The sequence below is a fragment of the Phyllobates terribilis genome, unplaced genomic scaffold (assembly GCF_046119375.1).
Source record: "Phyllobates terribilis strain yellow unplaced genomic scaffold, ASM4611937v1 Scaffold_8__6_contigs__length_399053987, whole genome shotgun sequence".
NCBI lineage: Eukaryota > Metazoa > Chordata > Amphibia > Anura > Dendrobatidae > Phyllobates > Phyllobates terribilis.
In genome coordinates, this window is record NW_027362768.1 from 378,193,828 (window position 1) to 378,210,011 (window position 16,184).

The 16,184-nt window shown below is 46.8% G+C and overlaps 1 protein-coding gene across 1 annotated transcript; it reads right to left on the bottom strand.

The window, feature by feature from the left end:
• Positions 1-3,378: 3,378 nt before the first annotated feature.
• On the bottom strand, positions 3,379-10,921 carry CAV3 (caveolin 3). The gene is made up of 2 exons (XM_073642795.1): positions 10,201-10,921; positions 3,379-4,555 (listed from the first exon to the last, which is right to left on the bottom strand). The coding sequence occupies exons 1-2, from the start codon at positions 10,309-10,311 to the stop codon at positions 4,214-4,216; spliced, it is 453 nt and encodes a 150-aa protein (XP_073498896.1). The 5' UTR covers positions 10,312-10,921; the 3' UTR covers positions 3,379-4,213.
• Positions 10,922-16,184: the final 5,263 nt, after the last annotated feature.

Genomic DNA, 16,184 nt, shown 5'->3' on the forward strand with positions numbered 1-16,184 from the left:
CATTACTGCTGCCTGCTGCTCACACAACCTCTCCAACATATGTAACGTTGAATTCCACCTGGTGGGTAGGTCACATATGATGCGATGTTCCGGAAGACATAATCGGCGCTGCAGAGCTGCAATGCGTGATCTTGCATTGCTGGAACGCCGCAAGTGAGCGCACTCTATGCGGACCTTGTGAAGCAGTGCATCAAGATCCGGATAGTCCCTCAAAAAACTCTGCACGACCAAGTTGAGCACATGTGCCAGACATGGGATGTGAGTGAGGTTGCCTAGGCCCAGAGCTGCCACCAGATTTCGGCCATTGTCACACACTACCATGCCTGGCTGGAGATTCGCTGGCACAAACCACACGTCACTCTGCTGCTTGATGGCATTCCAGAGCTCCTGCGCTGTGTGGCTTCGATTCCCCAAAGAAATTAATTTTAATACGGCCTGTTGACGTTTGGCCACGGCTGTGCTCATATCGGTCATCATAACAGGTAACCGTTCACGGGTCGATGTGGAGGTAGACCGTGACGGCTCCTGCAGCGCTGATTCAGAGGAACTGGAGTATGAGGAGGAGTCAATGTGTACAGACTGGATTCCTGCAATCCTTGGAGTTGGCAGAACACGTACAGCGCCACTCTCAAGATCTGTACCCGGCTCCACAACATTTACCCAATGGGCAGTGAGGGAAAGGTATCGTCCCTGTCCATGCTTACTGGTCCACGCATCAGTGGTCAGGTGGACCTTGCTACTGACGGCGTTTTGTAGCGCATGTTTAATTTTTCCCTCCACATGATGTTGCAGGGCAGGGACGGCTTGCCTGCTGAAATAAAAGCGGCTGGGCACGTTGTATTGTGGGACTGCCAATGCCATAAAGTTACGGAATGTGTCAGTCTCCACCAGCCTGAATGATAGCATTTCAAGGGCCAGTAGTTTAGCAATGCCAGCATTCAGAGCCTGTGCTCGGGGGTGGTTTGCCGAGTATGGGCGCCTTTTCTCCCATGCCTGTGCTAACGATGGCTGTAGACTGGCCTGGGAGTGTGAGGATGACTGGGAAAGTGGTGCTGTGGGTGGAATTACACTGTGTCTCTGTACAACAGTGCCAGAGATTCTTCCATGGCGATCCTGTGAGGAAGCCGAACCAGCTGTGTGTGAGCTGGAGGAAGAGGCTACAACACGAGCTGAAGAGGTGGTAGGTGGCGCTGTAGGTTGGCCTAGGTCTTCAGTGTGTTTGTGTAACTCCACCACGTGCTTGGTCCGCACATGTTTCCACATATTTGTGGTATTGAGGTTGCTGACACTTTTCCCTCTTTTCACCTTCTGATTACACAGCTTGCATTTGACAAAGCAAATGTCATCTGCAACTGTGTCAAAAAAGGACCAGGCACTGCAAGTCTTGGGAGCGCCCGCTTTGGATTTTGGAAGAGCCATGCTCCTAATGGGTGCCGAAGTGGAGGCTACAGGCAACCAAGTCTGCCCCCTCCCTCTCCCTCCTTTTTGGGCCGTTCGGGGAATCTCTTCCTCAGAGCTGCTCCCACCACCTTCCTGTCCCTCACGCCATGATGGGTCAAGGACCTCATCATCTACACCACCCTCTTCAAACAACTGCTTCTCCTGGGTAGTCTCGACAGCACAGTACGCACCAGAAAGTGGCACCTGAGTCTCATCATCAGATGCGTACTGAGGTGTGCTGCTGACCATAGGCACTGGCCCACCCGCCTCTTCAGATTCAGAGAGACAAAACGGTTGCGCATCACTGCATACTACCTCTTCTTCAAATTCTCGAATTCTGCTTGGCTGGCCCCCTCTTTCCAAGCCAAGAGATTCAGAGAACAGAAGTAGAGATGGCTCCTGTCCAGGGCTCTCTGACTGCCTGGGCAATTTGGCAGGTGGTGAAGAGACAGATGGGTGCTCTTCAGTGCTCAGGACCTGAGAGGATCTGGAACTAATTGAAGTCGATGCGTTAGCTGCCATCCATCCGACAACGGCTTCAATTTGGTCCTCGCGCAGCAGTGGGGTACGGCTAGCTCCTACAAAGCTGCGCATAAAGGACTGTTCCCTGGTAAAACTGGGGGATGCTGAGTCACTGGTGCCCGCAGCAGGCACAGAATCCCCACGTCCTCTCCCTGCAGGCACAGAATCCTCACGTCCTCTCCCTGCAGAAACTCCACGCCCACGCCCACGACCACGACCACATGCCTTACTCCCTGCCTTCTTCATCTTGGTAGACTGATAAAGATAGGCAGAAAAGTACTAAGGGCTTAGTGTGCTTATTCCTGAACAGCTGCTAACAGGTATAAGAAACACTAATTTTATAAAGTGTGGACTAGACTTTAATATGAGCTAATGTGGCCTACACAACTGTAAAGTGGAGTGTTTGGTGAACTTTATTTAGGTTTTTTTTGTCACAAAAAGACACTGGATGTGCCTAAAGATGTAATAACGATAGTATCACAAACTTTTTGTAGCTATTACAATGTAGGAAGGTAACCTACAATGCAATAGATGAGGCTGCAAAAAATAGGCTAATACTAATCTGGCTGGGGCTGCAGGGCCCAATGCTGCAGAAAGGCTCCTCTATCTACTCCTATATAGTGTGTTTGGAATCAATTTAGCTGAATATGGATGGAACCACCACACTAATAGGAGATATCAGGAAAAATTATGAATTGGCAATAAAGGACAATGTATGAGGCAGTGACACACACTGAGTGCACTACAACCAGACGGGGTTGAAGCACACACTACAGGGTGAGCTGCACTCACACACCAGACCTTGCAGACAGCGGTGAACAGTACAGATGCAGAGCACTGTGCACTAGTGCTGCAAGACGGAAAAAAAATTCTCTATCTACTCCTATATAGTGTGTTTGGAACCAATTTAGCTGAATACAGATGGAACCACCACACTAATAGGAGATATCAGGAAAAATTATGAATTGGCAAAAAAGGACAATGTATGAGGCAGTGACACACACTGAGTGCACTACAACCAGACGTGGCTGAAGCACACACTACAGGGTGAGCTGCACTCACACACCAGACCTTGCAGATAGCGGTGAACAGCACAGGGAACTGTGCACTAGCACTGCAAGGCACAGTGATTTAGAAAGTAGCTTGGGTAAAGCAGTATAGAGCAAATAGGTAGCTAAAACTGTCCCTCAGAACAACAGCGTCCTATCCCTAACTGAATTCACAGCAGAGTGAGCTCAAAATGGCGGCGGTGGCTTTTATAGTGCATCATGACATCATTTCAGCAGCCAATCACAGCCATGCCATTAGTTAAGATGCCTACATGCCTAACAGGATGTGCCCACACTTCTTAGGATCCTCATTGGCTGAATAAAATGAAAATGTCTCATTGCATTATGGGAACTTCCGATTCCGGTATACGATATTGCAATAGTATCGGAATTAAGTATCGGAATTCCGATACCGCGAATATCGGCCGATACCCGATATTTCAGTATCGGAATGCTCAACACTAGTTATAAAGTAATTGTCCATAATTAGCTTAATTGTTGAGATTCACCCATCTTTCCTTGGATCCTGGCTGGTAAATCATGTCTTTGTCCAGTACGTGTCCAGGCCTACATGTCATCTGCTTCTCAGCATGAAGATTCTTCTTGTGGGGTGGGAAGAGCAAGAGAGCCCCCCCTTTCTGTACCATGGGCTTTTATAGCCAGTCGTATGGACACCTGTTCTACATATGGTAGTGAACCAAAAATACACATACAAATAACGCATGTCAACTAGACACGATGGCTGATGCAATCCTTGTATAGAACTCAAATTTAAGAAAAATGATTATCGATTATTAATTAACATTCCAAATGAATTTCCATAATTAACCATTTAACAATTATCCTTTTATCCCTTGTGTTCCTCAGCAGGAGAGAAGGTGACAGACTGGATACATTGTATCACTGCTTGCTGGCAAATAAAAAAATGTTCTCATTTGCTGACAACAAGCAGAGATATTGAGAATTATCAGGAATCAAAACCCGAACTGCAGAATTTACAAGGTTGATTTACATTCAGGCAGAAATCCCCTTTATAAAAGAAACATAGAGAACAGAGGTGAAGAGTCGTTACATTGTGTCAGGTTGTAGACAAGGGAACACAACAAATAATGGAAGAAATGGAAAGGTGTAAAAATCGGTAGAAAATGAATGTTCCACTGCAGTGCTGAGGGTTCGGTGCAATGTGCCGGGCTCGATGCTGCTCACCCCTGTTTTTGCAGCGTTACTTTGATGGCGCTGAAGACTTTTCCCATGGCTTCGTACAGCGGGTCACAGAAGGTTCGGATGCACAGGGAGAATGTCCGGCCGGCGCACTGGATCTCTATCAGGTAACTCTTCACACACGGAACCACGGCCCAGATGTGACAGAAGGAGACGAGAGCGAAGAGGACGCCCCAGAGGATGGACAGCGGTATGCCGACCAGGGCGGAGAGCAGCCGGTAGCACCAGTACTTGGTGACTGTGAAGGTGGCATAACTGGCTTTCCAAACTCCATCAAAGCTGTGGGTCCCGTACGGCTCTGCGATCACATCCTCAAAGTCCAGCTGTGAAAAGAAGGGACAAGAGCAAGTCAGTGATAGGACCCCCGAATCAGAAGAACCGGACCCTCCAACCCCACAGTGATAGGAACCCTGAATCACATAGACAGGACCCTCCAAACCACAGTGATTGCACCCTCGATTCAGAAGGACAGGACCCTCCAACCCCACAGTGATAAGACCCCCGAATCACATAAACAGGACCCTTCAACCCCACAGTGATAGGACCCTCAAATCACATAGATCGGACCCTCCAACCCCACAGTAATGGGACTCCTGAATCACATAGACAGAACCCTCCAAACCCACAGTGATAGCATCCTTGAATCAGAAGGACAGGACTCTCCAACCCCACAGTGATAGAACCCCCGAATCAGAAGGACAGGACCCTCCAACCCCACAGTGACAGGACCCCTGAATCTGAAGGGCAGGATCCTCCAACCTCACAGTGATAGGACCATCAAATCAGAAGGACAGGATCCTCCAACCCCACAGTGATAGGACCCCCAAATCACATAGACCGGACCCTCCAACCCCACAGTGATGGGACCCCTGAATCACATAGACAGGACCCTCCAACCCACAGTGATGGGACCCCTGAATCACATAGACAGGACCCTCCAACCCACAGTGATTGCACCCTCGAATCAGAAGGACAGGACCCTCCAACCCCACAGTGATAGGACCCCTGAATCAGAAGGGCAGGATCCTCCAACCTCACTGTGATAGGACCATCAAATCAAAAGGACAGGATCCTCCAACCCCACAGTGATAGGACCCCCGAATCAGAAGAACAGGATCATCCAACCCCACAGTGATAGGACCCCCAAATCACATAGACCGCACCCTCCAACCCCACAGTGATGGGACCCCCGAATCACATAGACAGGACCCTCCAAACCCACAGTGATAGCACCCTTGAATCAGAAGGACAGGACCCTCCAACCCCACAGTGATAGAACCCCTGAATCACATAGACAGGACCCTTCAACCCCACAGTGATAGGACCCCCGAATCACATAGACAGGACCCTCCAAACCCACACTGATAGGACCCCTGAATCAGGACAGGAACCTCCAACCCCACAGTGATAGGACCCCTGAATCAGAAGGACAGGATCCTTCAACCTCACAGTGCTAGGACCCCCAAATCAGAAGGGCAGGAGCCTCCAACCTCACAGTAATAGGATCATCGAATCAGAAGGACAGGATCCTCCAACCCCACAGTGATAGGACCCCCGAATCAGAAGAACAGGATCCTCCAACCCCACAGTGATAGGACCCCCGAATCACATAGACAGGACCCTCCAAACCCACAGTGATAGCACCCTTGAATCAGAAGGACAGGACCCTCCAACCCCACAGTGATAGGACCCCCAAATCAGAAGGACAGGACCCTCCAACCCCACAGTGATAGGACCCCCGAATCACATAGACAGGACCCTCCAACCCCACAGTGATAGGACCACCGAAGCAGAAGGACAGATCCTCCAACCTCACAGTGATATGACTCCCGAATCAGAAGAACAGGACCCTCCAACCCCACAGTGATAGGACCATTGAATCAGAAGGACAGGATCCTCCCACCCCACAGTGATAGGACCCCCGAATCAGAAGAACAGGATCCTCCAACCCCACAGTGATAGGACCCCCGAATCAGAAGAACAGGATCCTCCAACCCCACAGTGATAGGACCCTCGAATCAGAAGGGCAGGATCCTCCAACCCCACAGTGATAGGACCCCTGAATCACATAGACAGGACCCTCTAAGCCCAAAGTGATAGGACCCCCAAATCAGAAGGACAGGACCAACGAATTACATGGAAAGAACCCTTCAACCCTAAAGTGATAGGACCCCCGAATCAGAAGGACAGAACCCTCCAACCTCACAATGATAGGATCAACGAATCACATGGAAAGGACCCTTCAACCCCACAATGATAAGATCAATGAATCAGAAGGACAAGACCCTCCAACCACAGTGATAGGATCCCATAATATTGAAATAGCATCTTCAGAGAGGAAAGGACCACAGGTGTCAGGTATTGGATGTAGCAATCCTAAAAGTTTATATTAACCCTTTACAAGCATTGCCATGCACATTAAAGAATCCAAACCAGAAACTCCCTATACGGACACGTGTTTCTGGATGTTTGCCTCTCCTCAGTGCAAGCAAGAAATCTATTTGGGCTGGGTGAGAGGCCTCTGACGGGGGATCTAAGGGAGAACATTTCTCCTTGTCACCATTCCCCTTTAGATCCTCTGTCAGAGGCCTCTCACTCAGCCAAATCAGATCTCTTGCTTTGCACTTATGACGGGGAAACACCCAGAAACACTTGTTTGCATATTTCTGGTTTGGCTTCTTATCCTATGTCATGTAGCAAGGTTCATTAAAGGGCCAATATTTACTTTTAGGATGGATACATCCAGTAGGTGGCGCCAGAGTTCTCATCCTCTTTCTCTCTAAAGAGGATATTTGCACATTTAAATTCCTAGGGGAGCATTACACGGCCCATAAGAGTCCTTGTGCCGGCTTAGCGCTCTCCACAAGGAGAAAAGTTACCCCTTAAGATTCAGTAACCCATAGATAAAAGCCTACAAATCTTAAAGTGATGGGACCCTTCAGACACAATTGGCTGGATCTTCCAATCCCCCACTGACTGTGACCAGGACTGGCCAAACCATAGAATGCAAGAATGTTTCCATGCACTGATAACAAGCACAGGTGTAAAAAATATATTGGAAACCCACCGGACTTTTCATTCTATGTTAATTAAAGGGGCAGTCCCACTGTAATATAATATCTGATAGATGCTGAACACAGGAATCAAAGGACTGAGATCACTTTGATTTATTCCCTGCAGGAAGACGTTCACCCCCAAGCAGCTGCCGTGCAGGAAACAGCACCACAGCCCCAATCAGGTGTTTAGGGGAATTTAGGCAATTTTGTGACACCCCGGGCCACTATGTTAATTTTGAGGAATTATGGGGGGTTGTCATAAGAACTGGACTCCACTAATAAGTAATTGCAGCAATATGTGGTCACTTCTCATCAGAAAAATAATCACATAAAGGGATATTCTGCCCAAAGCAGGCATTAATAATCAACTACATAGTGATAATGAAGAATCAGTGGGGTCCGGCTGCTGCACTTGTGATATAGTTCTCCTTGATCGATTGTGGGGGTCACAACTGTTGGATCCCGCTGATCTAATGTAACATATCCAGTAGATAGGTGAGGAATGCTATTGGATGGAATACCCCTTTAAAGGGGTTTTCCAAATTAGGAAAATTTAAAGGAAAAATGTAGGAAAATCTAAAAAAAATAAAATAAACTGTGCTTTACTCGCCCTCCTTGGGTCCAGCACTGACTCTCCGCTGTGTCCGTAAGTGTCTGCAGCGCTGATGTGACGTGGACAGCTCTACAGCCAATCAGTGTGAGCTCAGCGGCTCTGAGTGGACTCACTGATTAGCTGCATGATGTCAGCACTGCAGACAATCAGTGTGCTCACTAATTAGCTGCAGGATGATATTAAGGCTATGTGCACATGTAAAGTGTTTGGTGCAGAAATTTCTGCACCATTTCTTGGTAGGAAAAACACTGTCAAAACCCTGCATTTTTGCTATGTTTTTACTTGCATTTTTGGTGCAGAATTTTCCCCACTTGTTACTATGGGTGAAATCTGCAGCAAAAATGCTGAAAGAATTAACACCGCAGATATAAATCTGCAAGTCAAAAATAAGCAACATGTGCATGAGACCTAAGGATTCTCATTCACTTTGCAGGGACTAGGAAATCCTTCAGGTTTTGTGACAAATCTGCACTGAAAAAAAGCAGCAAAAATGCAACATGTGCACACAGTCTAACAGACATCGGGAGCAGCGGCGGAGACTCAGAACTGGACCCATTTTTAAACAAACTGCAGCCAGAGGACAGGGGGTTTCCGAAAAAGCTGAATGGATGAGCCCTTTAATAAAAGTCCCTATAACTGTGCCAAATTGGGTTGTTATTGGCGCAGCATTGAACTTTTTTTTGGTGAGGGAGAAATCCCATTAAATTATATGACTTCTCGCAGCTCGTGTGAGCAGCAAGAGACTCCTCAACGTAGATTCCCCATCAGCCAGGAAATTTACTAAAGTTTCTCCTTCTTCCTGTGAGGACGTCCATCAAACAGAATGGTTAGTGATTCTGGGGGACATGAAAGAGGCCGCAGGTTTAGAAACTTCCCCCCCAAATTCTCTTTGAAGCTTTTCTGATGGGTAACAAGTTAACTCCATGTTCCCTGCGGAAGCCAGCGTCACCTCCTCTGCTTCCTTCTCATATTGAAGATTCATCTGCAGTAAAAACGATTGCAAAATAAAGACTCAGTAATCAAAAGTATCAGACGGTGGAAATCAGCGAGGCCCGGTCCACTGCTCCGACCCAAATCTGTGCCTTCCAGAAAATAATAAAGTCCCATAATAGCAGCGGAATCAGGAATAATATCGTAGGGCTAAATATCTATTGTCTATCTCATATCTGTCTTTCTTTTTCTTTCTCTCTTACTCTCTTTTTCAGTTCTAGACTGAAGTGTTTTGTTTGAACGATGCAACAAATTGAATAAATATTGAGCGTCATTTTGTAAATTTGCTGCCAGATTCAATGACTTTAAAAACTGCCTCTGGTCATAGATAAATCCTCATCATTTTCAATATCTCATGCTGCTTCCTGCTTACACATCTGGAAGGTTTGTTACAATGTATCAGGAGAGAGAACTGCAGCTCTAGGGAACTCCACATTGATACGACTATTCTGCGCTGAATCGGAGAAGACCCCCAACTTCTGCCGTGGCTTCCCCATAATGGATCAGGCTAAGGGCTCGTGAACACGATCGTATTTTCGGCCCGAGTGTCACTGACTGAATCTGCATGTGAAAAAAATCACGGCGTGCACAATTTTCCTCTGAAAGTCGGCTGAGCCTCACCGCTACAAGTCTATGGGAGCGAGAAAATAATCGGATCCACAGTGCAACATCCGATTGTTACGGATACATTGTAACTCTGTAAATGGTCGTGTGAATTATTAATAGCTGCTGTAAAAAAACGGATCGTACACGGATGACAAGTCAGAAAAAATAATGTCCACTTTTCTGGATGGAGCTCTGAACAATTTTTCATACTTCATAGAATTAATTATCAGACGTTTTCTTGCCCATAAGTCACTCTAAAGAGCTCGCAGACGTTTCTTATTTCGTGGACAATCCCACCGGCCGCCGCTCTGATGATTTCTGGAGATTTCACCGGATTTTATTTCCATAATCGCTCGGACTCAGCCGTCCAGCAATAAGTGTCAGTGTAAGGAGGTAACAGATGGGGGGGTCCACTCTAGGTAAGATTATAGTTTCATTCAAAGTTGGTGTGACCCTTTAATGTCCACCATGAAAACAGAAGTAACATAATCAGCGTAATTTCAATAACCTTCATTGAAAAAAAAATATATTTTTTTTATCATTTGTTTGCAGATCCTATGCAGACCTATGTGTTTCTATGGCTACAGACTACAAACAAACCCTGTGTAGTCTGATCCTGCAGTCCCATACGCCCTGACATCTGTCCTTTATTTCATGCAGACGGACAAATATGGAAAGGAAGGAAAGAAATAAATGACCAAACCTTGACCACATCGTCATTGATCTTCTTTGGGTCTCTATCAACCAGGTCGATCTCCTTGGTGAGAATGTCTTTAGATATTCTGTCTTCATAGTAAGACTGCTCTTCAGCCATAGTGACTTATCCCTCGGTCCCTTTATGGCTGGTGACTTCCTCTTCAGCCGGTGACTACTTCTACAGCCAATGATTACCTCTACCCGGTGGCTACCACTGCGACCAATGACGACCACTATAGTGACTGACTACCAAATAGCTCTATAGGCAATCAGTAGTTCTCTAACTAGTGACTAACTCCCTAAGGCCAGTGATTACCTCTCTTTGGCCAGTGACTATCTCTCTGTAGCCGGTGACTACCTCTCTTTGGCTGGTGACTAACTCCCAATAGCCAGTGACTACCTCTCTATAGCCGGTGACTTATTCCCTATAGCTGGTGACTACCTCTCTTTGGCTGGTGACTACCTCTTCTTGGCCGTTGACTACCTCTCTTTAGCCAGTGACTACCTCTCTGTAGCCAGTGACTACCTCTCTATAGCCAGTGACTAGCCCCTGGATGCAGTAATCCGGACTGAGGATGAGGTTCGCTGCCCGCTGTCGGCTACTGACATGTGAGCCGCTCCTGGAAGCCGGGGAACAGCTGCCTGGCATAGCTGAGGGGTCTCGCTGTCATATCTGGACACATGCTATTTCTCAGCTCTTGGATCACTTTAGGACAAGCGCCCCCCGTCACAGTCACAGATAACAGTTGGGGGTTTTCTGCTGTAAATTTAGCCATATACTTACGAAAGCTGCTGCTATTTCTCCTGCCTCTCTAATTAACACGCTCAGCTCTGCTAAGTGCTCATGTACATTGTGGTGGAGGGTGGTGGCCGGGCACCTCTGCACCACTTACCCGGGAAACTGGAAAAATCATACTTGAATGAACTAATTTCCCCCTTTCTTCTCCTCCCAAACTTTAGAGAAAAGTTTCATCACTTTTACAAGGGCAGTGATGCTGGGACTGACCAGGGATTGTGCAATCTGGGCACATTTTGTAGGATGTGATGGGCAGTCGGCCATCTCTTTGGTGCCACCATATTGCCACCCGGCTTTTCATGTTATGTTTTCCTGCCCTGTGCCGGCTCATGGTCCCATCTAATCTTTCCTCTTGCAGGATAAATATTTTGTCAATCCCACATTTTCTGATTACGATATGTGATGGGGCGGTGGATAGAGCCGCGCCAGCGTCAGCCCTGTGAGCTGAGCAAGGTCAGGAGGCTGAGCCCATACAGCTGGCACGTGTGTGGCACAGAGGAGCGGATATTTCAGGCACCAGACAGGGCTGTGTTACTATAAGTAGCCGCCCGCGCTCTGCAGACGGTCAACAGATAACACAGGTCTCCCTGGGAAACAATACAGCGCGCGTCAGGTGGCGGAGGCTGCGCCAATGTGCAGCTACTAAAGTGGGCACGAGGGCGATGTGTGACACATGCATCATACTTCAGCCACCAGATATCCTCCAAGGCTCCATTGCTATTATTATCATCATCATCATCATCATGGGCACAACACCTTGTTTGCAAGTGAAATGATTGCAGAATTCAAAGCCCTCAGTTAACTGATCATTTTTGTTCTATCACTGGTGGTTTATTTGCATTTAGATAAAAATTATATTCTTGCATATTTCTATCTACTGAATTCTTGCTTCTTTTTTTTTTGCTTTCTTACAGTGCTGCAGTGTAAAGTATGGGGAGAGAGCAGCAACTTGTATCTTATCAAAGAGCTCCTCTTAGTGGTGTTTACAGACAGGATCTTATCATGTATCTCTGTATACAGGGAGCTCCCCCTAGTGGTGGCTGTAGACAGAATCTTATCATGTATCTCTGTATACAGGGAGTTCCCCCTAGTGATGGCTGCAGACAGAATCTTATCATGTATCTCTGTATACAGGGAACTCCCCCTAGTGGTGACTGCAGACAGAATCTTATCATATATCTCTGTATATAGGGAGCTCCCCCTAGTGGTGGCTGCAGACAGAATCTTATCATGTATCTCTGTATACAGGGAGCTCCCCCTAGTGGTGGCTGCAGACAGAATCTTATCATGTATCTTTGTATACAGGGAGCTCCCCCTAGTGGTGGCTGCAGACAGGATCTTATCATGTATCTCTGTATACAGGAAGCTCCTCCTAGTGGTGACTGCAGACAGGATCTTATCATGTATCTCTGCATACAGGGAGCACCCCCTAGTGGTGGCTGCAGACGGAATCTTATCTTGTTTCTCTGTATACAGGGAGCTCCCCCTAGTGGTGGCTGCAGACAGGATCTTATCATGTATCTTTGTATACAGGGAGCTCCCCCTAGTGGTGACTGCAGGGATCTGAAACATATGTAAAGTATATGTCTACTCTCACCATGCCAGCAGGGTTGGGTGGGAAAGGGTCTGGGAAGGTGTTGTCCTCCGAGTTGGGATGTGCGCTCCTAGCAGATGTTTGTCCAGTGGCCTAGACCAGACTAGATCTAACCCTGGTATTTTATAGCAGGAACACATCAGACTCCAGGGTTCTCCACTGCCCTGTACTGACATTGAGATGCCCTTGAATGAGCTCACTTGAGATAATTATTGCCCCTTTACTTGATGTTGACTATTAAATCTTTATTTCTCACCTCAAATCGCCCTGAAAGCTGCAGAGTCTGGAGATAATGTTCTCCAGCTTCATAATCTGAGTGATGGTCGCGCCAACGTCTTTGCACAGAAGCCAAAACTCACATTTCACGCTGAATGTTCCATTTTATTCCCTGGAAGGAGACTTTTTCATCCATGCCATGTCTTCTTCTCATGTGGTGCTGATGGTTTCCAGGAGCTGGTAATGGAGATGGAGGGATATAAATCTTCTCCTGATGATCAAGGACTGACGAGGGAACTAGACTCATTAAAAAGTAACATCAATGCTGATTGGATTCTGAGTGACAAGTTGTAAACTGCTGCTTTGGATGTGAACGGAGTATAAATCACAGTGTAAATCAGGATGTAAAGCGTTAATGTGGATGTCCCATGAAAATAACTCCAGCCCATATGTCTTACATATAAGGGTCCCCCGCTTAGGACCCCTCTATAGGAGTCAGAACGAAGAGACACTTTGTATAATATTCATGTGAAAAGTTGCCATATAACGACACATAGACTCACATGACCGTCAGCTGTTTACCGGGGTCCTGATTGTCCAGCCGTCATTTTTCTCTGATGAGATCACCCCTTTATATATTTTGGAAAAGGTTTGGGACAGGCAAGAAATAATTAATCAAAGTGGCATGAAATGGAGAAACCGAATGACGCCCTCTAGTGGGCATGTTGTGGGCACAGATGGATCAGTCTCCCCAAAGAGGTGACCTGCAGCTCTGTAGCCCTAATGTGAATTCTGCGCCCGGGCCCTCGCCTCCCATGCGCCATTTCCAATACTGGAGTCTTTGGGTCTCAGCCCCAGGTCCTGGATGCACCTTTTCTTCTGCATCCTCAGCATCACGTGCAGGGTGGATGCAGTTTTGGGACCTGGCGCAGGAACAATGGCGCAGATATTCATCCGCTCATCGCGTGTAATTATTCACAATCCAATTTGTTGACAATTGCACTTCATCAATCTGCAGAAAGTGAGCAGAAAATGGATGAATGTGCTGATCTCCCCGCTGTCACACTGCTGATTCTGATGAGTGCTGCCAGCTGAGGGACATGGCTGCTGCCAGGCAGCACAATAGAGGAGCCCCAGACACACTCAGGATAAATAATGATGCCCATTCTACTCCAGTGTCACTTATTATATCTGCAGACTGTGGAGCGCGGCACCGCTGATCTCCACTATAGAGCAAGGCCATGCAACATGGAAGGAAAGGCGATCAGGCAGCTGCATAAGGCACCATAGCCGGAGGGGCTCAGCAATCAATCAACTAGAGAAATGAGTGAAAAGAAGAGGAGCTGCATGTGCTGAGGAACCTGCAGAATACTCAGTCTCCTGCTATGTAACAGCCTCAGCTCTCCTACATCGATCACAAATCAGGATGGCATGGTAAATGTTCGGCCGCCCAAAGACCAGAAGTCACCAGTCACCAATCACTGCTTATTAATGATCTCGTCATGGACTTAGGGCGGCAGTGTAAGCTCCTGGGACCGTATAGAATTGTTAATTTTCTATGTTCGGTTCTGGCTCCCGGGGAATTTTTGCATTATTTGGTTACTACAATTTGGGCTCTGTGAGGCTGCAGCACCACGGTATAAATAATGCAGTGCTTTTATTGCTGCACTATATAGTAGTGTCATTTTTGCAATGTTTATTTTCTCCGTGCAATATGGAGGTTCTATTTTTGCATTGTATTGTGGTATTATTGTGCACTGTATGGTCACATTATATGTGCACTATTATTATTTGTAGATAGCGGTATTCGTGTTATTTATGCACTCTATGGTGACATTATTTGTGTACTTTATAGTGGTATTATTTGGCTACAGTATGATAGTTATGAGTTGTATAGCGGCTTTTGAATGGACGCGAAGTCGTGCTCCTGCCTGTTTATTAGATCTATATAACTTTTTATAGCCACGGCCCCACTATCCGTATACGGTCAGTATTTTTTCTCAGGAGTGGGAGAAAAAAACAGGAGTGGGTGATAAATGCAGAACTGGTGACTTGTTTCTATTTGCAAAAAGTCAATAGTAGCCATCTTACCCAGATGGTAGTTTCTCCTTGGTCCGATCATCTGCCAGGGATCCGCACAGGGATGAGGGGGGCACAGCCTCCTGCAATCGCTTGGAAGCAAAACTAATAAAGTCCAGCGGAGGAACCCTTATTTCGGCATTTTTCTTAATCTTTTTATTTTTCAACAATCCTTAAAAGAACATCATTCCTTTTCGGACCAGGTATGTACATACAGTGGACCTAGAAGACGACCTATACGGTTGAAACGCGTCGTCTGTTCCTAGACAGCTGTGTCCTCTACACTGCCACTGTATGTACATGCTATCTGCTCCAGCCGTGGCACAGCGCCGTAGACTGCGTAGTGGCTGTTCTTGGCAGTGCAGATCAGCTTTTATTGAAGTGAATAGGATCTGAGCTACAGCACGAAGACCGGCCGCTACGCAGTGTAGACTTTGGCTCCTTTGGTCTGTAAAACCCTTTCATCTTGTTACTGTTCTTTATTCATTATCATAAAATAATATAAAGTCCTCAATAACGCTCAATGATAAACCAGGACTCGACTTTCCTGATGGTGCTCTCGGCAGTAGTGGACAGCTCTGCTGGAGCGACTGCACGGGCGCTGTACATAGTCATAACCATGGCGCTCCGCATCAGACCTGTGTACAGAAAACACGACTACGTGCAATGTCGCTCTAGAATAATAAAAAAGTATTTAGCAAAAGTGGAAATAACCCAGGTCCGTCCGCGTTGTGGGAAGCAAGCGATGGACGCACGTCTGTGACCGCCTATTCTGCCAGCGCCGTCCTCCCGCTCCAAGGTTTGATTCATGGGCTGATTCTTATTTCTGCGGCTTCTGTTTTTTTTTTTTTTTTAATGATATTTTCGTGATAAAACTCAAATTACCGTTTTATTTCATTAAAGTTTCTTCTAACGAGACACCAGACATTTACATTGTAACAATTCTCAGATGTAGCCGCCCCGGGCCGCGATGCCCATCACCCCGTCCTTGGGAGTTTGACCATGAAACTTTTTTTGAAATGTTTTACGTTCGACGTGACAGATCCCGACGGCGGACGGCGCAGCGACCGTGATGAAACGGAAGGTTCCACTGGGGGAATTTCTAGGAAGGGGCGCGTTTCAGGGGGGAAGATTAAGATTCTTGGTATCTACATTGTGACTTTCATAGAGCACACAATGTCTAGATTTCATCCACCACCCAATAATCCAGAAAGGCTGATAATCCAGCACAGAGCAGCCATAAATTGTGCACAGCCATAAGTACAAGATCCAAATTTTATCCCAGTCCGGTAATCCAGAATATCTG